The sequence below is a fragment of the Ochotona curzoniae genome, unplaced genomic scaffold (assembly GCF_017591425.1).
Source record: "Ochotona curzoniae isolate NIBS_2020 unplaced genomic scaffold, NIBS_Ocur_1.0 contig_2321, whole genome shotgun sequence".
Classification (NCBI taxonomy): domain Eukaryota; kingdom Metazoa; phylum Chordata; class Mammalia; order Lagomorpha; family Ochotonidae; genus Ochotona; species Ochotona curzoniae.
In genome coordinates, this window is record NW_024465421.1 from 13,854,584 (window position 1) to 13,879,045 (window position 24,462).

General features: G+C 52.4%; 2 protein-coding genes across 5 annotated transcripts in view; one reads left to right on the top strand and one right to left on the bottom strand.

The window, feature by feature from the left end:
- Positions 1-4,460: 4,460 nt before the first annotated feature.
- NTAN1 (N-terminal asparagine amidase) lies at positions 4,461-19,716 on the top strand. Of its 3 annotated transcripts, XM_040973245.1 has the most exons (10): positions 4,471-4,602; positions 9,717-9,819; positions 9,897-9,962; positions 10,262-10,370; positions 13,448-13,521; positions 14,849-14,902; positions 15,866-15,919; positions 16,806-16,903; positions 18,937-19,050; positions 19,378-19,716. In XM_040973245.1, exons 1-10 carry the CDS (start codon positions 4,522-4,524, stop codon positions 19,555-19,557), a joined length of 933 nt encoding a protein of 310 aa, XP_040829179.1. In that variant the 5' UTR covers positions 4,471-4,521; the 3' UTR covers positions 19,558-19,716. The 3 variants fall into 3 exon arrangements, with proteins under 3 accessions (XP_040829180.1, XP_040829179.1, XP_040829181.1); XM_040973246.1 differs by lacking the exon at positions 18,937-19,050 and having other exon boundaries at positions 4,461-4,602; XM_040973247.1 differs by lacking the exon at positions 9,717-9,819 and having other exon boundaries at positions 4,501-4,602.
- A 333-nt stretch (positions 19,717-20,049) lies between these two features.
- Positions 20,050-24,462, bottom strand: part of PDXDC1 (pyridoxal dependent decarboxylase domain containing 1) — a 47,844-nt gene continuing 43,431 nt past the window's right edge. For both annotated transcript variants that reach the window (XM_040973244.1, XM_040973243.1), the window contains exons 18-23: positions 24,113-24,231; positions 23,725-23,846; positions 22,771-22,863; positions 22,592-22,688; positions 21,841-21,945; positions 20,050-21,586 (exon numbers count right to left, since the gene is read on the bottom strand). In XM_040973244.1, the coding sequence (XP_040829178.1) occupies positions 21,336-21,586; positions 21,841-21,945; positions 22,592-22,688; positions 22,771-22,863; positions 23,725-23,846; positions 24,113-24,231 (787 nt within the window). In that variant the 3' untranslated portion in view covers positions 20,050-21,335. The remainder of the gene's footprint in view (positions 21,587-21,840; positions 21,946-22,591; positions 22,689-22,770; positions 22,864-23,724; positions 23,847-24,112; positions 24,232-24,462) is intronic.

A 24,462-nucleotide genomic window follows, 5' to 3' on the forward strand; every position in this document is an offset into this window, starting at 1 on the left:
AAAGGAAGCAGTTTGTGTGCTGTTTGGTGGGTGCAATTTATTAGATGGGCCAGTGCTGCCGGCCCGGTCTGCGCCTCCTGGCTGTGTGTGGTGTGGACGCTCTCTGGGCTCACGGCTGTGTGTGGTGCGGACGCTCTCTGGGCTCATGGCTGTGTGTGGTGTGGACGCTCTCTGGGCTCCTGGCTGTGTGTGGTGTGGACGCTCTCTGGGCTCATGGCTGTGTGTGGTGTGGACGCTCTCTGGGCTCCTGGCTGTGTGTGGTGTGGACGCTCTCTGGGCTCATGGCTGTGTGTGGTGTGGACGCTCTCTGGGCTCCTGGCTGTGGTGCGGACGCGCTCTGGGCTCCTGGCTGTGTGTGGTGCGGATGCGCTCTGGGCTCGTGGCTGTGTGTGGTGTGGACGCTCTCTGGGCTCGTGGCTGTGTGTGGTGTGGACGCTCTCTGGGCTCATGGCTGTGTGTGGTGTGGACGCTCTCTGGGCTCCTGGCTGTGTGTGGTGTGGACGCTCTCTGGGCTCGTGGCTGTGTGTGGTGTGGACGCTCTCTGGGCTCGTGGCTGTGTGTGGTGTGGACGCTCTCTGGGCTCACGGCTGTGTGTGGTGTGGACGCTCTCTGGGCTCCTGGCTGTGTGTGGTATGGACGCGGCTCAGTGATCGCTTTCCTGGCAAAGTCTGCGTTTTTACAATGAAGCCCCGAGGGAGGGGCATCAAACCAGATGTGAGCCAACTCTGCTGGAGGCCTTTGGAAATTTCAGTGTATCTCCCCCTCTCCCCCTTGGTTCCTTATGTGTATACTTCTTTGTGAAAATGGCCGTCTTTAAGCCTATTTATTTTTCTGACACTTTGTATTTATTTAAAAGCAAGCAATATTTTCTTGATCATGGATCTTTTGTAATGAACTGCTTCCTTTTTCCTAAGGTTCTTCTACAAGTTACATTGATGGGAATACAGAGTCTGAATTCGAACCTGTAAATATCTTTTTGGAAAATAGAAATTTTTAATGTTTTAAATATTTCTGGATTTTCGAGATTTGTTTTTCTTTCATTGACTTGGAGAACAGTCATTAAGAATCTTAAGATTCTTTTTATCTCCTGGCAAGGTGAGGATACGTGTGCTGTATGAACTGAGCAAATGTCTTCACCGGAGCTCGTGGGTGAGGGTTGGTGGGGTCTTTGTGGGTCGGGAAGTAGTTTTAAAGTAGAAGGATATGTTTGCAAGTAGATCTGTATAATTTGAAAGGAGTTTGGGGAAAAATTGCATTGTAAAAATAAAATGAAGACACGGTAATATGAGACTTTCATCACGCTGATAAGGAGAGCAACTCCCAATAAAGAAAGATTTCTCACATAGATGTCCTTTCTCTGCGCTTGTGTACTCCTTTGCCAGTCTGGTGCGTGGACGTGTCGTGTTTGCCGTGGAAACCTGCTCTTGACATCTCACAGTTGAAAAGGGGGAAATAGGGCTGGCGTGATTGGAAGCGTAGAGGGGCCCCGGTGCGAAAGCATAGTGGCCTTGTGCACACCGGGATCCCATAAGGGCTCTGGTTCTAATCCCGGCAGCCCCGCTTCCTGTCCAACTCTGTTTATGGCCTGGGGAAGCAGTCGGGGACGGCCCAAAGCCTTGGGACCCTGCACCCTTTTGCAAGAGCTCCTGGCTCCTGGCTTCGGATTGGCTCAGCTCCAGCTGTTGCGGCTGCTTGGGGAGTGAACCATCGAATGGAAGATCTTCCTCTCTGTCTCTCCTCCTCTCTGTATATCTGACTTTCTAATAAAAATAAATAAATCTTAAGGAAAAAAAGTGTTCAGGAACAAGTGCCTGCTGTGACGGGATGGCCTCAAATGTCAGCAGCTTCCTCATCTCATCCAGTCAGGAGTGTCCAGCCAGGCAGGTCCAAGAGAAGCAAGCACTTAGGAAGGAAAAGTTGTGGGAAAGAAATTGTGGGATCCTCCTTGGAAGTGCTAGGAGCACAGTGGGCCTTGTTCTAAGAAGCAAGCCTGCAGGCTCCGGGCTTGGCCCATGCGCCTTGGGCAGACTTCCTTCCCGAGACATGACTGACACTGCAAGTGTAAAAGAGCCAGTGGGCGTTTCATCGCGCTCCGCACGTCACACTGGCTGTTTTTGTAACGAGCTATCTGACCAACAGCAAATACTCACCTGGCCTCGCTGAGGTCCGCTGTCGTGTGATGATTTGTAGTCAGGGAGCATTTTCCTGGGGAGTCTTTCAAGGCCAAAATCCATTTCCTTTCTTCCGTGTAATTACTGTTTCTTAAATATTTTCTTTTGTTTTAAAAGATTTTGGTGGAAAGGTAGATGTACAGAGAGACAGCTTCCATCAGTTGGTTCGCTCCCTGAATGGCCTCAAATCAGGAGCCAGGAGTGTCTTCCTGGTCTCACACGGGTGCAGGGTCCCATGGCTTTGGGCCGTCCTCTGCTGTTTTCCCAGGCCACAAGCAGGGAGCTGGATGGGAAGCGGGGCTGCTGAAATTAGAACTGGTGCCTATATGGGATCCCAGTAAGTGCAAGGTGAGAACTTCAGCCCCTAGGCCTACTGTGCCGGGCCCTATAATGTGTTACTTAAACTGCATTATGCGCTAGCTTCCCCTCCAGAGCTTTCTAAAACACAGTTGGGCCTGGGTCCAACAGAGCCCATTTCACTCGTGGCCTAAGTGACCTGCAGGGCGTGTAGCCTTCAGTCCTAAGACGTGGCGAGCACTGCACAGTGTGGCTTCAGTGCAGCTTTGTGCTGCTGCTCAGCCTGGGAAGCTGCAGGTGAGAGATCTCTGCGTCTGGCTCTCGATTGGAGTGTCTCAGTTGGACTTGCGGTGCTCTGCCTTTGGAGATGGTTGGAGGTTCCTGTTTTAGTGAGAAGAGGTTTTGCCTGTGTGATGATTATGAAATCAGAAAACCTGGTACTTCCTCTCAGCAGATGAAGCTACAGCTGGGGCAAAGTTGACCCCAGCAGGTTCCTTTTGGGGGGCTGTCACCTATGGTGCCGGCATTCCAGTGGACACTGGATCTAGTCCGGGCTGTTCCTACTTCAGACCCAGTCCCCTGCTAAGGCTTCTGTTACAGCAGCGGAGGCTAGCTCAAGTGCACGGGCCCCTGCACCCATGTGGGAGACCACAAAGAAGCTTCTGGCTCTTGGCTCCAGGCTTCAGGCCAGCTCCAGCCCTCGTGGCTATTTGGGAAGTGAACTATTGGATAAAAGTTCTCTTTCCTTCTGTATTAATCCTGCATTTTAAAATCTTTTTTAAAAAAGTTTGTTGAAGGAGCTCTTTCATCCTCTGCTGCATCCCCAGAAGGCCACAGTGGCTGGGACTAAACTAGGTTGAATCAGCAGACAAGAGCTGACCAACGTGGGCAGGAACCATGGGCATTCTCAACCTACACATTTCAAAGTGTTTCACCTCCTTGACCGCAGTTCCAGGGCCAGCAGTCATCTGCACCATTGTGCCGGGTGACAGGTGCTGGTTGTAGAACAGGTGCTGTTCAACAGATGAGAAACCCAGCTGAGAGAAGTTTAAGCTGCTCAGACAGCTCAAGTCAAATCTCCGTAGAATTTCACCTTCCCTGGCTGGAGTCGCACGAAGCTGGATTTAACCTCACTTGCAGCAACATTGTAGGAATTTCGGGAAATGTGCTGACTTCAACGTTTGTGAGAAGTGCTGGTGACGGCGAGAACTTGGGGGGACTGGGGGACACCGTGAACTGTTCTCTACTTGGGATTTTTGTTGAGTGGGCCATGTGAGCGGAGGGGGAGCTTGGCCGAAGGAAGAGGACGAAACACAGCTGATGGAATCCTGATGAGGTTTCTGCTCCGTGTGAATTGCCCCGCTCCACCTGACCGCCAGCTACTGTGGAGCTGGATGTGCTCGCGAGTCCTGCGGTGAGGAGTCTCCCTCCACAGGGATGGGGGCACTTGTCTCAGCCCAGGGCAGTACACTGTCATTTCCTGGGCTCGGGGTCCTCCGATGGGTGTGCCTCGCTTGAACCCAGAGTGGTACTGGTGGCCTCAAGGTGTGGGGCCAGCACGGGGCGGGGGGCGTATTTTTCCAGGTTAAATAGGTTTACGTCCATTACCAAATACAACACTAGGGGGCAGCACAGCCTTTGTGTTTAAGGCTCCAAGCTCAAAGTGGAGCAACGGCCCACACGCCCTAGAAGCAAGTGATTGGAAGTGAAGTAAGACAGCAGATCCCGAGACCCGCCCTCGGGCCACGCTGGCCCATCCGTGAGGACATTCCCGGTGCCCTCAGCTCCAGATGAGACGACTCTGCCTGCCTCTGCACTCCTCGGCGCCCCACGCTTTGGGGACTACATTTCCCAGCACCCCTTGCTGGCCATGTGACGCCACTTCCTTGCGCTTGGACTATGTTTCCCGTGAGGCCGTGCGGCCCCAAGCCCTGCCTTTCCCCCAGTTCTCGGGGCGGCCGCGTCGCGGTGCGGACTCTCCTTCCCGTCAGCCCTCGCGGCGGGGCGGGGGCGGCGGGCGGCCCGTGCTGAGGAGGCCGCCGCCGCCTCGGCGATGCCGCTGCTCGTGGAGGGGCAGCGCGTGCGGCTGCCGCAGTCGGCCGGGGACCTCGTCCGAGCCCACCCGTGTCTGGAGGTGAGCGGAGGCCGGCGCGGGGGTTCGGGTCGGGCCCGAGGCGGAGCTTGGCGGGAGCGCTCCCCGCGAACAGGGTTTAAACTTGGCGCAGCGCGGGGGGCTTGGCGGCACCCGGGAGCCCGGCGCGCTCTGGAGCTCCGCCGGGCTTTCGCCTTGTGCGCATTTGAGGGTGCGGAGGGATCTGCCGAGCCCCTCTCTTTGACCCAGAGACGTTAGGCGTCTTGCCCAAGGTCGCACAGCACAGAGGGCACCCTCGGGAACCCCCATTCCCAGGCAGGGCGGCCCTTCCCTCCCCAGCCCGGACTGGGGTCCATTTCGGCACATCTGGGTGTGCTGGCCCAGCAAGCTCCCAGGCACGCGTGTGGGGTGCGCACCCTGTCCAGAACGCCCCGTGGCCGAACTTCCTGCAGAATGAGCTTGGGACGCTCGGCGGGGGTGTCCTGCGGGGTCCCCTCGCCTTTGACCTCTTGTCTGCAACCCCGGTCCCCCTGAGGCCCAGGACTCGCACCCGGTTATTTTTAGCCCAAGGAAAGCCCCCGCCCCCCTGCTTTCTCCCCAGCTGGGGTTGTGGCGAGGACCACGCCCTGATGCACGGGTTTTTGTTTTTCCTGCTTTTGTCCTCGACTTAGACCTCCGAACCTTGGCTCTGTGCTTGGGGCTGGCGCTGTTGGAAAGGAATTTCTTATTGTTAAAATGTGAAACGGAACGCCTTCGTTGCCACAGATCCAGTTGACGGGGTCTCGGTCGGTCGGTGGACCGAAGGCACCGGTGCGCTGGGCTGACCCTTCTCCCGTCGTGGCGTCCTGGCGCTGCCCTTCGGTGGCGGGATGGGCTCCGGTTTAAACTGTTCTGCGCCGCTGGAAGTGCCCTTTGGGGTTCGGTCCGGGTTTTGGTGGCTCCTCCGTCTCGGCCGGCTGTGGTGGTGGGTGATGGGGTGGTGATGTTACTCGTTTTGTTGGTTCACTCGGTGGTCGGTGTCCCCCGGCTTCGGGCGGATGGGAGACGGAGGGAGTCGTTGTCTGTGCTTCTCAGTGGGCAGCCTGGCATAGTGTGTGCCCCAGTAACTGTTCCATGTGTAAGTGAGCGGTGACCACTGAAGACGGGCTAAAGGGTGACAAGGGTTATGATGGAGAAAGGGTGGGACCCCTTTCAGCATGCACTTCCAGACAGTTGCATATATGAAGACACTATAGAAAAATTCCTGGAAGGTGGAAATTAAAAGTTCATTTTTTCTGCAAAAAAAAAAAAAAATTGAAATTCATGTGTTTGAGGACTGTTTAAAAAGTTTCATGGTACATCCGAGTAGGAAAAAGCTGTGCATGGATTTCCAAAATTTGGTTTGCGCTAAAGTAAGCATCTTTTATTCTATTTTTTTTCCCATTGTTATTTGAGAGGCAGAAACTCAGAGGGAGAGTCCCCACCTGCTGTTTCATCCCGGCAGATGCCCACATGGCCAGGGCTGGGCCAGGCCAGAGCCAGGAGCCTGGCACTCAGTCTGCAGGGATGCAGACAGCTGCACCATCACCTGTTGCCTCCCGGGGTGCACCTCAGCAGGATGCGGGGGCTGTGGCAGGCACCCCGAGCTGCGGAGGAATGCAGGGGTCTGCAGGGGTCTCCGCTGCCAGGCCAGGTTGAGCTCACACACATGGGCTAGGCAGTGTGCCGTGTGCTCCTTGTACTTCATCACAGTTAACTCTGGCATCAAAAGCAGAACTCCCTAAGAGAGGAAAAAATGTAAACTTCTGGAAGAATGTGGGTGAGTGCTTTTCTGTCTCTGCAGTGTCACAAGTTGTGGTGGTTTCCATGTAGTACAAGGGAGGGCTGGCCTAGGGCATGGAGAGGCACACGTGGAGAGGCACACGTGTTGGTCGTTTTCTCCCCCAGAGCACCTTCACCTGCGCTCCCCAGGGGCACGGGAGAAAGGTGCTGACAGCGAGGCCCAGGGCGTGTGCTCCCGTGGCTGCCCTGCCCCGCCCCAGCTCTGTGCAGCCCAGGAATCAACAGTGTGTTTCAGATGAGCGGCAGAAAGCCACATGCAATTTACATGTTCATGTCTCCTGTAAATAGTTTTCCTGGCACACAGCCACATGCGTTGAGGTGTTGTCTGAACTGCTTTCCCAAGGCAGCAGCAAGGTGGAGGAGATGTGACAGATGGCATTATCTGCAGAACCCCGATACTCTGCCAGGAAGTCGCCAGGTCCTGGGTTTTAAGTACACGTTGGAATAGGAATAGGAATTGGAAGTTGGGAATAGGCCTGGGGTCCAGATCGTTTTTAGGGAACATCAAGGTTCCGAGTATTTGAAGTCGAGAAAGGTCAGGTTATTTGTGTTTGCTAAAGGATGTGGGTTTGTAACGTTGGTGCCCGTGTTGTCCCAAAAAGAAATTTGGCTAAGCTTGTTCATTTCTTAAGATGGAAGGTGAAAACAGAAAACCTCTGGTTATTTTGGAGAGCTGTTTCTGATCTTTTGCTTGTATTTCCTGGGGACCTGTGTTGAGGAGAGGAGGATTTTGTGGTCTGTTCTCAGCAGTAACTTGGCTTTCGGTGGTGGCCCACTTGTGCACATTTTGCCTGTCCTACTGTCCCCCACCCCTTACAGTCCCTCCTCGAACAAAGCAAAAGGCATCAGGCGTCGGGTGCAAGAGGATCTTACACTCTCTGTTGGGTGAAGTGAGCAGAGAGCTAAGGAAGTGAGAGGCAGTCTGGGGTCCCAGGTGGGTGCCAAGTTTCAGCGCAGGCAGCCACATGTGTTTCTCATTAATTAAATGAAGGGACTTGTTCTCATTGCTGCTTCTTGTTGATGGAAGTTTATTAAGAGGAAAATGGGTTGGCGCTGTGGCAAAGCAGGTAATGACACCCTGTGTAATCCAGTGTGGGCGCTGCTGCACTTGCCATCCAGCTCCCTGCTGACAGCCCGGGATGGCACAGAGGGTGGCCTCAGCGCTTGGGCCCTTGCCACTCTCCTGGGAGACCCAGGTGAAACTCTTGGCTTCTGCCTGGACCAGTCCCGATGGCTGCGTCCCCCTGGGGAGAGAACCAGTGGAGAAAAGGTTCTGTCTCCCTCTTCCATTCCCTCTCCCTGCCTCATCCCCGCCCCCGCCTTTGCCAAATCTGTCTTACAGATAAATAAATCTTTAAAAATGAAAGAACAATGCATAACTAAGCAACTGAGCTTAACATTTATTACATCTCTTTTCTTAAACAACTAAACACTAACCTAGATTTGCACCAGCTCAGTCACTTGTTGCAAGGAAAAAAGCAATGATGTTATACCCTGGCATTGCCCAGGTGTGTCGTTTTTGAAAAAAGTATCCATTTTTTTAATTGAAGTATTTAAGCACCTGGAGCCTTTGTTGGGGAGGAGGGCACTGGGCTTACTAACAATGTATTCAATTAGACAGTTTCTAGAAAGAATTTTATGTATTTGAAAGATGGAGCAAAGAAATAGAGCTCGTCCATCCACTGGATCACTCCCCAAATGCCCACAAGAGCAAGAGCTACAGCAGGCAGTAGACCAGGAGCCTGGGCTGCATCCGGATCTCCCACATGGGTGGCAGGCCCCCAGGGACCCTGGCCATCATTTGCCTTTCCAGGTTCATCGTAGGAAGCTGTGTTTTTTTCTTTAAAGGTTTACTGGAAAGGCAGATCAGATTTACAGAGCTGAGAGATGGAAAGCTCTTGTATTTGCTGGTTCACTCCCCAAGTAGCTGTAATAGCCAGAGCTGAGCCATTCTGGAGCCAGGAGTTTGTTCTGGGTCTCCCGCATGGGTGCAGGGTTCCTGGGGAGCTGGATGGGAAGTGAAGCAGCCGGGATACGAACCAGCGCCCATATGGGTTGCCAGCACATGAGGGTGAGGCTTTAGCCATTGAGCCATTGTCTGCCCCTCTAACCTCCCCTCCCCGCTCCCCAGGAAGCTGGATGTTAAGCGAAGGAGCTGAGTCTCATGCCATACACTCTGAATCGAATGTAGTGTTGTAACAAGTGGTGGCTTCAATTGTTGTGCCGCAGCGCCTGTCCCAGTTACAGAAACCTTTGCTACTTAATATCTTTTCTATAAATATTTGCTTGTTCATCTCTGCCATTATTTTTTGTTTTTAAAGATTTATTGTAAAGTCAGATATACAGAGAGGAGGAGAGACAGAGAGAAAGATCTTCTGTCCAATGGTTCACTCCCCAAGCAGCTGCAATGGCCGGTGTTAGGCCAATCCAAAGCCAGGATCCAGGAACCTCCTCCAGGGCTCCCGCACGGGTGCAGGGTCCCAAGGCTTTGGGCCGTCCTCGACTGCTTTCCCAGGCCACAGGCAGGGAGCTGGATGGGAAGTGGAGCTGTCAGGACTAGAACTGGTGTCCATATGGGATCCTGGCGCGCCCAAAGCGAGGACTCTGACTGCTGAGCCATGCCGCCGGGCCCCATCTCTGCCATTGTTAACAGTACACATTTGGGGATAAGGGTAAGAAAGTGTCATTATTGCAGTGGTGACACAGTCTGTCATCATTGTAGCAATGGAGACTTAGAGCTCTTCAGAGATGTTGTACTTTTGTGTCTTGCTGGTTTTCAGCTAGCACTTGGAAACTCGCCTTCGTCTGCTGTGGCTCTGCCAGGAGTGGCGTATGTCGGCCCTGTGGGGTTTCCTTACATACTGTCACTGCTCTCAGGATTTTGCTCCTGTATCACAGCCATTAGGAAGTTGTGGGTCATTTCCCTAGTGCACATTTCCGTGGGCAGGTGCTCAATCAGAGGACAGGAGGGCTCTGCCCCTGCTTCCTCTCATGGATAGTGAAGTGGCTTCCCAACCACCGCCCTGCACACTGGCAGGGTCGGTAAAGAACAGTGATCAAGGATTTTCACATCTTAATTCCTGAGTGCTAAAATCATGCTTTATTGGGTAAAAATAAATAAATAAATAAATAAATAAATAAAATCAGCCTTGCCTCGTCTTGCTTGCATTGTCCTGGCTGACTGCTCTTGGGGGCCGCGCTGTCAGGAAGCACACAGCCCCCCCTCAGGTGCGTTCCCCACTCACACTGCACACTTTGGCTCACTCTGCCCCGCCCTGCCAGTCATCACCCCTCACTAATTTACATCACTATTTTATTTTTCTTTAATTGAACAGGAAAGAGCCAGACTTCTCAGAGGTCAGTCTGTTCAACCAGTGGGACCCCAGGGCCTTCTGTATGTTCAGCAAAGAGAGCTGGCAGTGACCTCCCCAAAGGATGGTAGGTTAGGAAGCAGTGAATTGGGCAGGACCCCCCAGAAGCGACTGGATATTTTATTTTATTTCTTTTCTAAACAGGCTCCATCTCCATTCTGGGTTCTGATGATGCCACCACTTGTCACATTGTGGTCCTGAGGCACACAGGTATGATAAGAGAGGTGAAGGCAAACCTGTTACTTAAAGTGACCCAATGTTGGGGACCATCTCTTGTGTCCATGCTCATTTCCTGGTGTCTGATGGGAAACCTGACTTGGCATAGGTTTTTTCTAGTCTGCATGGTACATCTCTGAGGCCCTGGCCCGAGTGGGTTGGCTGGGCAGCCACACTTGCCTCCCTTCGTCCCACTGGACAGTCAAGGGCAGACGGCCCCAGTGCACAGAGCCGCCCGGGCTTGCAGGCTTCATGGCAGGAATAATCCAAGTCCTCTCCCCCTTGTTCTTCAGGTAACGGGGCTACCTGCCTGACACACTGTGATGGAACCGACACCAAAGCCGAGGTCCCCTTGATCATGAACTCCATAAAGTCTATTCCCAGCCAGTCTCAAAGTGGCAGGTGAGCACTCCACTGCTCTGCCGTGGGAGTGGGAACCGCCAGCTGGTGTCGGGGGAGGCGTGTCCCCCGTGCCCGTGGGGTCCAGCAGCGGCGGCTGCTGTGTGCACGAGGGGCACGTGCAGCTGGGGTGTCAGGGGAGGCGTGTCCCCCGCGCCCTGTGGGATCCAGCAGCGGCGGCTGTTGTGTGCACGAGGGGCACGTGCAGCTGGGGCCTGCCTCTCGGGCTGCACATCAGTGGGTCCTTGCGGAGCGCTGGCTAAGAGGCGCGTCAGAGCCAGCCGAGTCCTCTTGCCTCCAACACAGCCAGTTGGATGCCGGTCCCGCCCCAGGCCTGGCTGTCTAACTTCCCTCCCGGCCCCCCAGCCCTCAGGCAGGTTGTAGACTGGGCAGGCAGTGCTGCCATTTGCTCCGCAGTCTTAGCCATTAAATGAACATGCAGAAGGCCCTGGGCGCCCACTGGTTGAACTCAGAAGTCTGGCTCTTTCCTGTTCAATTAAAAAAAATGGCGTAAATTAGTAAGCAGTATTGAGTGGTGCGGTGGTCGTTTAGTGGTTTAGACAGCCACCCAGGGCCAGACTCGGGTGTTAGAAAAAGAAACGCTGTCAGTTTCACTGGCGCAGCACATCATTTTCTTTTTTTTTTATGTGAAATGCTGAAGCCAGGAGCCCAGAACCCCATCTGTGTCTCCCACCGGGTAGCAGAGTCCCAAGCACCTGCAGCACCATCAGCTCCCTGGCAGCGTGTGCATGATTAGCAGGAAGTGGAAGGGCGAGTGTGGTCAGGGCTCCCCGCAACGCTGGGATCTGGGGGGCAGGCCTGCCAGGGGGTGCCAACCACTGCGGCAGTGGTCAGTTCTTAAGCCTAACTTGAGCTGGCTTCCCGGTGTGCCCCAGCCCAGCCACTTACGCAGCCAGGTCTCCGTGCACGCCCGGCCCCTTGACTCTGGGAGCGTGATTACCTAGTCCTCATCCAGTCGCTCTGTGCAACAAAGCTGCAGCTCGCAGCCCCTTGCTATTGAACATGTCTGTGTGCGTGCATGCACATGCATGCCTAAAGATTTATTTACTTACTTGAAAGTTACGGAGAAAGGAGGAACGGATCTTCCAGATGGCTGGGACAGCCAGGGCCGGAGCCAGGAGCTTCATCCTGGTCTTTCACGGAAGTGGTGAGGGCCCCAGCGATTGGGCCATTGGCAGCGGGGAACTAGATTGGAAATGGAGCAGTGAGGACATGAATCGGCGTGTAGATGTGATGCTGGCATCACTGGTGCAACTTTTAGAAACTTCCTTGAGGCAACACTGTACTCGGAGCATGGGAGGGTCTGGTTCATTCCTTAAGAGTTTGCATAGAAGGCAGTGTGAAGTAGGGCAGTCATTCACTCATTCCCCAGGTGAGAAAGAAACGGAGTTGAAGAGAGCTAGTTCGGTTGTGTTAAACCATAGGATTTGGCCAGAGCTTTTTTTTGTGTGTGAAAGGCAGACACTGATCTTTGCACTAGTTCACTGCCTGAACACCTGCAACAATCAGGGCCGGCTCGGGCTGCAGCCAGGGGTCCTGGAATGTGGGTGGCAGGGACCCGAGTTACTGCAGCCATAAACTGCTGCCCATGCTGGGCATGCACAGGAAGCTGGGTCAGAAGCAGAGGGGCTCTGGGACTCGAACCAAACACTCAGATATGGGATGTGGTTTTTATTTTTTTATTATTTTTTTAAAGATTTATTTTTATTATTTTTTATTGGAAAGGCGGATATACAGAGAGGAGAGACAGAGAGGAAGATCTTCCGTCTGATGATTCACTCCCCAAGTGAGCGCAACGGCCGATGCTATGCTGATCCGAAGCCAGGGTCTCCCACGCGAGTGCAGGGTCCCAAAGCTTTGGGCCGTCCTCAACTGCTTTCCCAGGCCACAGGCAGGGAGCTGGAAGGGAAGCGGGGCTGCCGGGATTAGAACCAGTGCCCATATGGGATCCCGGGCGTGCGAGGCGAGGACTCAACCACTTGCACCACCGCGCTGGGCTGGTATTTATTTTTTTTAAAAAATTATTAGAACGGCAGATTTACAGAAGGAGAGATAGAGAAGATCTTCCATCTGCTGGTGGGTCACTCCCTCAGATGGCTGGAGCTGAGCCAGTCCAAACCCAGGAGCCCCCTCGGAGTCTCCCACGCGGGTGCAGGGCCCAAGGCTCTGGGCTTTCCTGGTCTGCTCTCCCAGGCCACAAGCAGGGAGCTGGATGGGAAGTGGGGCAGCTGGGACCTGAACCAGCATTCATATGGGATATTAGTGCTGCAAGATGGAAGATAAGCCAGTTGAGCCATTATGCCGGCAGATGCAGCATGTTTTTTGTTTTTAAGATGGATTTTATTTGAAAGGTAGAGGGAGATAGAGATTGATACTCTGTCTACTGGTTCATTCCCTACTTCAGGGCCAGGCCAAAGCATGAACCAGAAACTCCATTTGGGTCTCTCGCTCAGGCGCACGGCCCAAAGACCTGAGCCATCCTTCACTGGTTTTGCAGGACATTAGCAGGAACAGGGTCAGAACTGGAATAGGTAGGACATGAATTAGCACCCATACAGGATGCCGGCACTGCTGGTAGTGGCCTAACCTGTTAGGTCACAATGCCGGCCCCTCTAGTGGACTCAGCTGCTGTGGTAGATGCCTACTCCTTGTCAGCCCTTCGCTCTGCTAGTGTGCATCAGGACGTCTGAGGGAGGGGATATGGTCGGCAGGCTTCCCCTATCTCCTGTGCAGTGGAACACAGAGAAAATCTGGTGTGGTGGACCCCTCGTCAGAGCTTTACAAAGTAGACTCCATTTCCTCTGTCAGTTGGCCAGGACAGCTCTCTTGCTTGTGGCCTACGTGCTGCTTGGTGAAGGCTTATGGAGGGTCTGGGGGCTCCTGCGGCTGAGGCGCATGTGCAGGAGCGCAGCGTGTCAGCTGCTGGGTAAGGCAGCGGATGCTGGTCCCAGGGCACGAAGCTGGCCGCAAAGAGGCACATCCATGTCCGGCATGACAAAGGCCCACAGGCTTTGGGCACGTGTTGCCCAGCTCCTGACCACTGTCCCGTTTCTCTCCAGGCTGGAGGTGCACCTCGTGGGCGGCTTCAGTGATGACAGGCAGCTGTCGCGGAAACTCACCCATCAACTCCTTAGTAAGTTCACTGTCTTTTCCTCAAAATTTGACAAACACTTGGACCCGCTGCAAGTACACCTGAGGGACACACACATGGGGCGCTGTCAGGAAGTAGGGGCGCAGGGCTTGCCATCCTACAAGGTGGAGGAGCACAGAGCTGGGCAGAGTGCCCGGAGCTTGTGGGCACAGTGACAGGATTTCCTTTCAAAGTAGCATTTGCTGCATTCCAGGGTAGTAAATTCCACTGTGTACAGCCCCCTCCTGGCAGCCATGGCCTTAATGTACTGAAAAGTAGAATCACTGTTGATACCAGTGTTTTTCCCATGTAAATGAGCACGTGTCTGTGAAATCACAAGCACCACAAGGCGTCGTGTGTTTAGCACGGGCAGTCAGTGCTTGGCGCGGCGGCTTGTGGCAGGCTTGCGTCCTCTGACCTGCATCTGTTCTGAGAAAGTGATCTGCAGCGAGCATGGAGACGTGTCGCCACAGATGAGCAGTAGAAGATTAATTACAGGAGGAAATGATCTAGTATCTCGCTATAGAAGAGTACTTACATTGTCACTGAAAAATAAGGGAAGGTTTGAAGGATATCGGAAAATAACACTGTACAAAATCAACCAGGACCAAGTGGGCATAAAACATGCATAGGAGTATGAGCAGGAACACAACAAATATTCCCAGCTAAGATGCTGTGCCCTCAGAGACGTCCTTATACTCCCGTGCATCTTCCAAAAGCTTTTATAAAGACTAGATTTCTCTTTTTTGAATGACCTGGAATGAGGGAGAAGTTCGTTAGGAGTAAATGTCACCTTTGAATCTAAGTGTGCCTCAGACCTGTCAGAATGAATCTTGTTTGTTCAGAGTTGGTGACAAAGAATGGGTGAGTCACTGAACATTGAGGGCTCAGGGCGTCAGCTGGCTGCCAGGCCCCAGGGCCGGGCGCTGGCCTGCAGGTGCTCATCTGGCTCCGTCCCTCCTCCCTTGACTTGCTCAGCAGTGTTGTACTCATTTGAATATTCCTCAAAAAACTGATTTATTTGAATGGCAGAGTTAGGTCTTCTGTTAGCTCATGTCGAAAAAAGGCCTGAGAGGCTGGAGCTGGGCCAGGTCAAAGCCGGAGATCGCTCAGGGTCTCCCACAGGGGTGCAGCGGCCCTAGGACTTGAGCCATCTTCTGCTGTTTCCCAGGCACATGTGCAGGGAGCTGGATTGGACGCCAGGCAGCTGGGACTTGAACAGGAAGTCCACATGGTATGCTGGTGCTGTGGGCAACAGCTTAACCTGCTGCGTCACAGTGCCAGCTCTTAGAAGATTTTCTTACATGCAGTTCGGAAATTCTCATTGTAGGTGAATTTGACAAACAGGAAGATGATATTCATTTAGTGACGTTATGTGTGACAGGTAAGTTCTGCCTTTTAAACGTTTTTTTTGCTTATTTGAAAAACAGGTAAAGCACATTCATCCACTGGTTCACTCCCCTAATGATACGGCCCCGGGGGATCAAAGCCAGACGCCAGCAACTTGGCCGAGGTCCTCCACGTGAGTGGCAGGAACTTAAGTCACTTTAGCCATCACCACACCTCCCACGATGTGTGTTAGCAAGAAGCTGGAGCTGGGCATCAAACCCAAGTGCTGATGTGAATGCTGTTTTTGTTTTTTTAAGGGTTTATTTTTTTTAATTTGCGAGGCAAAGGAAGATAGACCTTTCATGCATTGGTTCACTCCCCAAATGGCTGCAGTGGCTGTGCTGGGCCAAAACCTGTGGCCAGGAGCTTTTTCCAGGTCTCCCACGTGGGTGCAGGGGTCCAAGTGCTTGGGCCGTCGGCTGCCGCCGTCCCAAGCCAGTAGCAGGGAGTTGGATCAGAAGTAGCTCCTGGACTTGAGTCCGTGTCCATATGGGATGCTGGTGCCACAGGTGGAGGTTTAACCTGTCACCCCATGGCGTGTTTACTGGGCTGTCTCGGCTCAGTTCTGCCTTCTTCCCTCAACACAAAGCTGTGGGTGCAGCCAGGCTTCACTGTTGCCCTTCTACAGGACCAACCCGGGCACTTGGTCTCCATTGCTTTGCTGTTCTTTTTCCATGCTGGAATGACCCTGTTTGTCCCCCAGTCAGCCTCAGTTTGAATGCCAGCCCCGTCAGTGGCCCAGCTTCTTCATTGGGGTTTTGCGGAGCCTCTCTGGTTGTTGGAGAGGAAGAGGGCATGGGGTTTTGGAGCCGGGTCCGTGGAGATGGCAGGGTCTCGAAATCCTGCTTGCCCCTTGACCACGGACCTCCTCCTCAGCCTTTGTTGTAGAGTGAACAAACCTCACTGCTTACTATTTCTTGAAATCATCTCCATTTTATTTATTTTTTTTAACCACTAGAATTAAATGACCGGGAAGAAAATGAAAACCATTTTCCAATCATTTATGGCATCGGTAAGTGACATTTTCCCCTGGGGCTGGAAGCCTGGTCACATGTTAAGGCGGGCTCCAGGTGACAGTCTGCCTCAAGACAGACTAATGGTGCCCACTTCTGTCAGGATGTGATGGCTCGAGTTCAAATCTTGGCTCTTCTACTTGCTGTGGATGTGAAGGCCACAGCTCCCAGACCGCAGGGCTGACCGTGCCCATGTGGCAGGACTGGGCCGCACAGCGGAGCAGAATCCTGCAGTGTGCCCTGGTGCCGTCAGCGTGTGGGCATCATGGGTGTACAGCAGGGGGCATCCCTAGGCCATGGCGCCTTCCACTGGCCCATCCCTGGTGGCAGTGTGGTTCTGTGGTGTGTGAATAACAGAGCAGGCTCAGTGTCAGGAGGCCTTGGTACTGCCAGGGGCAGGAGGAGGGAACTCTGTAAGGGGCTAGGTTGTACATGAGATGAGAGATCCTGGCAGAGAAAGTGCGAACCAGCAGCCCAGTCTCGCCGCCCCCCCAGGCTCGTCCCCAGGCCTCCTAAGGACACAGCACAAGAAGGTGGGGCTGCAGCTGCCCAGGGCGTCTGCCACACCTGTAATATTTATTTAGCTGGGCGGTGGACGCTATTTTTGATTATTTGGTTGTAACTGCCACATGACAAAGGCCATCCTCCCACCCCTGCACCCTACAGAAACGTACTTGGGCACAGGGCCAGGCGGCCCTGCCCCACCTGAGAACCTGTGAGTGTCCCACAAGGACCAGCGTCCTACCCAGGCTGGCGCAGGCCTCCACCCTTTCCTGGCAGCTATGGCTACCCAAGAACCAGTTTGTTCTCTTTCTGTGCCTTGTCCATAGTGGCAGGAGTGTGAGGCAGCACTGACCCCCGACTTGGGCATCTTTTCCCTCACAGCTGTCAACATACAAACTGCAGAGATTTACCGAGCGTCCTTCCCAGACCGAGGCCCAGAGGAGGAGCTGCGAGCCGCGCGGGCGTTAGCCGGGGGACCAGTGAGTCTGAAACCTTCTGTGTTGAGGGGTTAAGGAAGAAAAAAAGCACCAGGGGCCAGAGCCTCAAGTGTTACAGACCTAAGAACAGTTTCATTCTTTAAAAGGATGGGAACAATATTTGGCAACAGGCTAAGCCTTCAGTGCTGGCATCCCATGTGGGTGCTAGTTCAAGTCCTGGCTGCTTCACTTCCCATCCAGCTGGCTGCCAATGTACCTGGGAAAGCAGCAGAGGATGGTCCAAGTGCCTGGGCCTTGCACCCATGTGGGAGACCTGGAAGAAGTTCTTGGCTCCCAACTTTGGCCCAGCTCTGGCCACTTGAGTGTGAAGCAGTGGAGGGAAGTTGTTTTCTCTTAATTCCTCCCCCTACCCCCCCCCCCCCCCCACCAAATTGAAAGGCAGAGAGGAAAAGAAATCTGTCTGCTGGTTCACTTTCCAAATGTCCTCGTGAGCAGGGGCTGGGGCCTGGACAAAGCCAGGAGCCAGGAATGCCATCCAGATGTCGAGTGCTTGAAGACATGATGGTGCTGCCTCCCAGCACGCGCAGAAGTGGCAGTCAGTCTGAGCACTCTGCCTTGGGAAGTGGGCATCCCGGGCGGTGGCTTCACCGGCTACATCACAGTGCCTGCCACTGCCCACCTGCTCAGTGCTGTGAGTTACCAGGGCCCTCCACGCAGCCTTCTCAGAAGAGTAATGAATGGACACAGCTTTGCACCAGGTTCAGGAAGAGGCCCCCTGTGAATGAATGGCATCTAGATTGAACGGTTTCCACTTTCTAAGAACTTTCCATCTTCAGTTCCTGCAGAGAGGGGAACAGGAAGGAACCTTCTCCACTCTGCACTTAGATCATGCAGGTCTTTAGAACAAGTCACTGGGGAGTAATGTGCTCGAATGATGTACTTCCCAGAAGAGCAAAGTAAGTGAAAGTCTGATTTCACGTTTTGTTAAAAATTAACTTTCAGCCATTCCTTTTTCTACGATTTATTTACTTGAAAAGCAGAGTTGCGAGGTAAAGGGATGATTCACATTTGGAAAGTGAACCACCTGGCCGTTAGGATCCCCGCTTGGATGCAAGGAGCTGGCTCAGAAGTTTGGTAGGAGGCCTCGAACTCCTGTGTAGTGCCAGCTGGCTCCGAAGTGGCATAGTCAGAACCAGAACTGGCACCCATACGGGATGCTGGTGTTGAAGGCAGTGGCTTCATTTGCCACGGCACTGGTCCAAAAATATTCTCTAAAATGTTCAAAGCATGAAAAAATAGAAACTGCATTCAGCATACCCAAGAGAATCTGCTGACATTTTCACAGAACGTGCAGAGTCTGATTTATTTTGCCATCCTTTTAACATTTTTAGAATTCCTTCTACAATTTAAGTAGCATAATAGTCTTAGTAATCAGAACTTATGTCAGTAACTGAATATCACTAGTTTATCTAAAAACTGCCATTGGCAGCTTTTTACAAACTATTTTCTTTTGAATGCATTTAAAATATTGGGGAACACAAGAAACCACAGATACAGCTGCTCCTGTGCACTGGTTAACTCCCCAAATTCTTAAGTCTCTGGCTGGTCCCTGGGTTTTTCTGATGATGCCAGGAGCCTAGCTGCTGCCTCCCAGGGTCCCCATCCCTGGGGTTCTGGGAGTAAACAGCAGAACCAGGTTTGGCTCCTAGCTACTCTGCAAAGGAGTGCGGCATTCCAAGCAGTGTCTTAACTCCTGGGCCCAACCACCACACCTTTACGTCTGTTGAAGTGACCAGGTGACGGGGGCGTAAATGAGGTGGCAGTGTTTTAGAGCAGGAGGGGCCCAAGCTTGAGTCACACCCACCCAGGTTTGTGGCCCTTTGATTCCCATACCTTTGACCTGAGGGATACAGCCACAGGGGGGAAGACTGCCTTGTCAGGGCTTAGCACAGTAACAGACACTGGGAGTGTTCCATGCAAGACAGAATTTTTAAGAAGCTTGTCTTAAACTAACAGTGGAATTGGAGAAGTAGGTAAAATGCCTTACATTCTGTCCTTGAAATGTTCTTTTCAAGATGATCAGCATTTATGATTCAAAGACAGAACAACTTCAAATAGGACCGTATTCCTGGACACCATTTCCACATGTGGATTTCTGGTTGCAACAAGATGACAAGCAAATACTAGAGGTGAGAGTTTACTTGGCTGGAAAAATCCTAATCTCTGGACCTTGGCTGCCTCATTTGCAAGAAAAAACCAGGGTTTCTACTAGATAACGGCTGCTTCCCTTTCCATGTGGCTGCCACTGGCGTGTCCACTTGGCTGCTTCACCCCCACAGCATGCCCAGCTGGTAAAGAAGGTAACTGGTTTTTCCTCCTGAATGTGGCAGACTTCATTTCATACAGGTAGTGGTCTGTGAATACTCTGCATGTTTAAGAAGATGCTTTGTGTCAAAGCACAGGAGAACAGAGCCTGGCCACCATTCTCTCTCTCAACACTCATCTTTTTTTTCCAGAACCTTTCCACTTCGCCTTTGGCTGAGCCCCCTCACTTTGTTGAACATATTAGATCTACCTTAATGTTTTTAAAAAAGTATCCATCTCCAACCAACACACTGTTTCCTGGAAACAAAGCTCTGCTCTACAGAAAAAACGAAGATGGCTTATGGGAAAAGATCCCTTCTCCAGGAAGCTGAAGATAGGCGTTACCACAGAAAGCAGCTTGCTTGCAGGATACAAACCGTTGCTGGGGTGGAGGAATGTGAACTGGTGAACATGGGATCCCTGCGTGTGGGTCCTTCCTTACTCAGCACCTTTCAGATGATTTTCACAATAAAATCTTATTTTGGCCAAGGTATTTGTTCAGATGCACTTTTTCATGTCCAGCTGGAAGGGGCAGCGGATCTACCTGTCGCCGTGGGGGCTCCTGCAGATACGTAGGTGAGTATTTCTTATTCTGCTAAATGAAAACTGAGTCAGAACTTAGACACAAACTGCTTTACTTCAGAAACATTGAGCTTGCTGCTTTTCAATGTGAGGACTAAATTTAATCGTAATAATTAAATCAAATGTAAGATTGTCAAAATGCCCAAGTTGTGGTTTTTACGCAAGTTAGTTTTAGAAACCTTGTGCCTTTCTAAAGCCTCCAGAAGGTTGCCAGGCCTTATAAACAGAATTCATTGTACCAATTTTAAGAATCTTTATTGAAATCAACATTCAAATAATATCTGAAAGGTGAAATTTGTTTCACCAAAACCAATTTTAACAATTCCAAATATATATATAAAACCTTTAAAAATTAATCTTGTTAAAGGTGATAATTTACCCCTCCCGATTTTACGTAATACTTCATTGCACCAAATAAACAGGGAAGACTTTGTTTAATCATCTGTACTACCCCCTGCAAAAAAGATTGCACCTTGACAAGTTCCATGTAATCAGAGTGTAATTAGAGGCTTAATGTGACGTAGTGACTAAGGCTCCTAATACCACACCCAGGATCCATTCCTCACCCCACACGAGCTCCTGGAACTTGACTTGGCTGCACTAAGAAGGCGCAGGGCCATCACCCTGGACAAGTGTGATGGACAGTAAATTAGCTAGTAGTCTGTCTTTGGCTGTGGGCTGACTGCTGCTGGGGTGAGGGCACACTTACCGGGGCACCTGGACTCCAGTAAGGCTGGACAGCCTACTTGATGTTAGCTCCATTGGGTAGCATCGTCAGGGTTTCAGATATTAAACAGAAATGAGCACAACCTGTACTTGGCGTGCCAATTTAAAAGCTTACTAGTATTTAAAAATATACATAGGTGGGTCTGGAGGAGGTTTTATACTTAATAGATCAGTCCTTATATTTGTTTACAAATAGTACAGAAAGGGAGGAATGGCTCTGGCAGACAGTCCCAGGGAAGGCTGCCACAGCCCGAGTGGACACAGTCCGTACTTAGAGCTCCAGGAAGAGCAGCAGCAGGACGGAGGAGAGGGCTCCCGTAGCTATGCCCCAGACCCGCTCTCTCGAGGCCAGCGCCCAGGTGTGCAGGCCGACTCCCACACGGGGCCCAGTGCGCTGCCTCGCCTCACCTCTGCCGGTGGACAGCAGAGCATGCAAACAAAAGCTGTCTCACCAGAAAGATCTCGTGTGCAACCTAGTAACTTATTACAGTTATGGTTAGAAAGATAAGAGTAAGGGTTTCAAGTAGCAAGCACTTGAAATTCTAAGTGTTCTTTGTGAATAAAAGTGTTTATGTAACTTAGGGGGAAAATGGTAATACTACAGTTGAGTAAGACAGACAACAGTTGGTGGTAAACACCAAGCTTGACAAGCCAACTGCCCTCCCAGAAAGTCTGGCTCTCAGGCACAAGTTTTTGCAAAAATCCCAGTTAAACACAGTCATTTCTCGTGTACTTGCCTGGTTCACATTGTCATTATCACTTCATCTGACAAACAGCACAGTCCCGAACCCAACACCGAGGCTTATCTTAAGCTCTCCCGCTCTTCCACCTGTGGGCAGTCCACTCCCAGGGACTGGGCCCCGGCGGGCAGGGCCTCGGGCTCCTGAGGGCTGCATGTCCCCGGAGCTTGCTCGGGGCCAGGGGCTTCCGGTGTGCTTTGCTCCGGTCCACTCGCCAGCTGCTCCGCCTTTTCCAAGTCCTCCACGTGGCTGACAGAGCTCGTCTCGCTCACCGCGTCTGAGCCTCTTTGGGACTTTTTAAAGGGCTTGTGGCCTGTGGAAGGGGGGGATGAGCTGGGTGGAGGCCTCTGCGACACAGGCTGGCAACCCAACAAGCAATGGCTTTGTCTCTTAACTGCTGGACAATCCCCAGAAGTGCAGGATCGAGGCTTGTGGAGAGAACCGACAGCTGCGCTCCTGAGCCCACCCTGCTCCCCAGGCCGGAAACAGAAACTCCAGGTCCTCCTCTACAAAGTGCTGCCCAGGGATTTTTTTCAGGGTGGAAGCCCGTGCAGTGGGGTCACATACCTGGAAGTCTCGGCTTGGTGCGCATGCCTGAGGGAGTCGGAGGTGGCGTCACTCCCGTACCTTGTACTTTGTACACGTACGTGTGTTCAGTGGACTCGAGAGAGCCTGCAGGAAGAGAGGAGTGGGAGTGTGCTCGGGGCACAGGCTGCTCTGGGAGGTGCCACCTGCCCACTCCCTGAGGTAAGCTGCTCCCACCACTCATGTGCCCAGGGACCAGACCCCTCTGGGATGTGCACTCTGGCAATGCAGAAGCAATGCCTCTGCTCCCAGCTGTGGCCGGGTGGATTTAACATCCAGTTGTCTTTTACTTCATGACAACATGGTCACCACCGCCGGGGGAAGTGAACTTGAATTTTGGGCATTTCCTTGGTAGCACAGAACAACTCTGCACGCTGCTGTCCTCCCTGGATTCCAGGAACTTGACGTTTGCTGGCTGCCGGCGTGCTGTGTTCTCTGACTTTCAGAAATGGCTCTGCTGGGGACAGTGAGGCCTGAGTAGGAAGCAAACGTCCCAGACTACTGCGCTGTAGCAGAGGCAGAGTCGTGTGCTTGCTGTGGGGCCTGGGGATCTGCTCTGAACTCAGGAGTGAGGAGAGAGCACGGCAGCCATAACACAAGTCCGGTTCCACAAGTTCCGGGCATAGCACCCATCAGTGAAGAACAGACAGAAGGGTTCCTAGTACGAGGGGTGACAGGCCAAGGGCATTTGGTGACAACTCTCAAGATCTGGGCAAGGCTGTCTCAGTCCTACCTGCTGTTAAGTTGAAAGTTCTTCCCTTCTGTGATGCCTGTACTGGAGAAAACCAGTTGAGCACAGAGCCCACCACAGGGATCTGCCGTAACACTCCCTGCAAAACAAAACCCCTGCTCAGGTCACAGAGCCCTTGGTCTCACGGCCTGCCGCCACGGGCAGCCCAGCGCCAGCCTCACCTCCTCCAGAAGGCGTTCCTCGTTAGCCTTCTGCAGCTGAACCTGGGCTTCCTGAATTCCTTTCCGAACAACTTCTGTCATGTTTTCCAGAAGCTGCACGAAGACCAAAGAAGACATTACCTGAGTCAGTGGCAGTTGTATTCAGTGTCAGTACAAGCCAGAGAGGACAGGATGCTCAGGCAAGGCGAGGCTGAAAAGCCTTGGTGAGCAGCCTTACCCTCCAGGCGACACAGAGGAACGAGGAGAGCCTGCGTGCTCTGTCCACAGAAAACAGGCTCACTGCTCGTGGAGGGTCTGAAGTCCCAGGGCGGGAACTTGGTGCAAAACATTCTAAGTTCATGCAAAGTTCTTTCATAGTATGCCTTCTCAAGGACTTTCTGAAGAACCTTTGTATGCATGGATTTCAGATTTTTTTTTTTTTGCACCAATACAAGTATGTTTAATTCTATTTTCCACAAACTTTTTAAGGACCTTTGCAGGAGGTTTAGAAGAAACGCAAGAGTGAAGCAAGTTGGCTCCTCAGCCTCCTTCAGATTTCCTTCTCTTTCCCATTCTACCCAAAGGGGAGACATGACACGCACTCCTCGGACCAGACTCACTGCAGCCCCTTTCCTCCCCTCTCCGGGGGTCTCTGGGGAAGCAGACTGCAGTCTGGGGGTTACCCTTCGAGGCACTGGCTGGCAAGCAGGTCTGTTAGCGTGTTCTCTGGCAATGCTTGTCTGCCTCAGTCAGCTCCCCTAAGGAAACCTCCCCTGATGTGGCCGGGCCACCCCAGCAGTTGCGTGCATTGACCCCGGCGCTGGGCACTCTGTCAAGCCCGCTCACAGGGACATTCATGAACTTGCTGCTGAAGAGCGGATGAACAGCTGTTCCAGTGGTAGCTTCTTCCCCCATGACCCCAGCAAGCTGGGCGGGTGAAAACCAGAGAAGCAACGAAACACCGATCAGTCTTACCCTTGAGTTTTCTTCAATTTCCCGGGCTGTGACTGCAATGGTCTCTACTAGCTCAGAAACATCGATGTCGTCGCTCGCCATGCCAATGTAAATGCAGCTCTTCATGCTTTTGTATTCAGGGCCTGCAGAAGAGATGACAGACAGGCATGCTTGCTTCTCAAGTCCCTTGAGACTCAGGCCCACTCCCTTGCACAGTCAGCAGGCGGCTGCAGGCTACAGTGTGAGGAGGAAAAGACCTCTGCGGAGGAGAGGGAGAGCCCCCCCAAAGCAGGGGTGGGAAGAGGACTGCACCTAAACAGGGACTAAGCCAGAGAGAAAATCCTCTTTTGTGGGGCCAGTCAGAAAATGTCCTTCGTCAGTCCACAGGTGACAGAGAGGCAGCACTTACCCATTTTAAATGCAAGGTCAGATTCCAGTTCATTTAACTTCTTCAGGAGTCCAGCATGGATTTTCTCTCCCTCTGGATCAGATTTCAAGCTACTCTTATCATCGTTAGCATGTTCATATCTACAAACGGCATCAATCAATGGTATTTTCATCTAAAAGATCAAATATCTCCAAATGCAGGATTACCCACAGATGGAATACCAGCTGATAGCATGAGTGTGGGCGCGGAGGCAAATGCGCACAGGCCAGTGACCCCAGGACCTCAGCCTGGGTCTCCAGGGCCGGAAGCCCATTATTTGCACTAAAAAAAAAAAAGTTTCCAGGGCTGGGGGTTTGACCTTGCTGGGGACT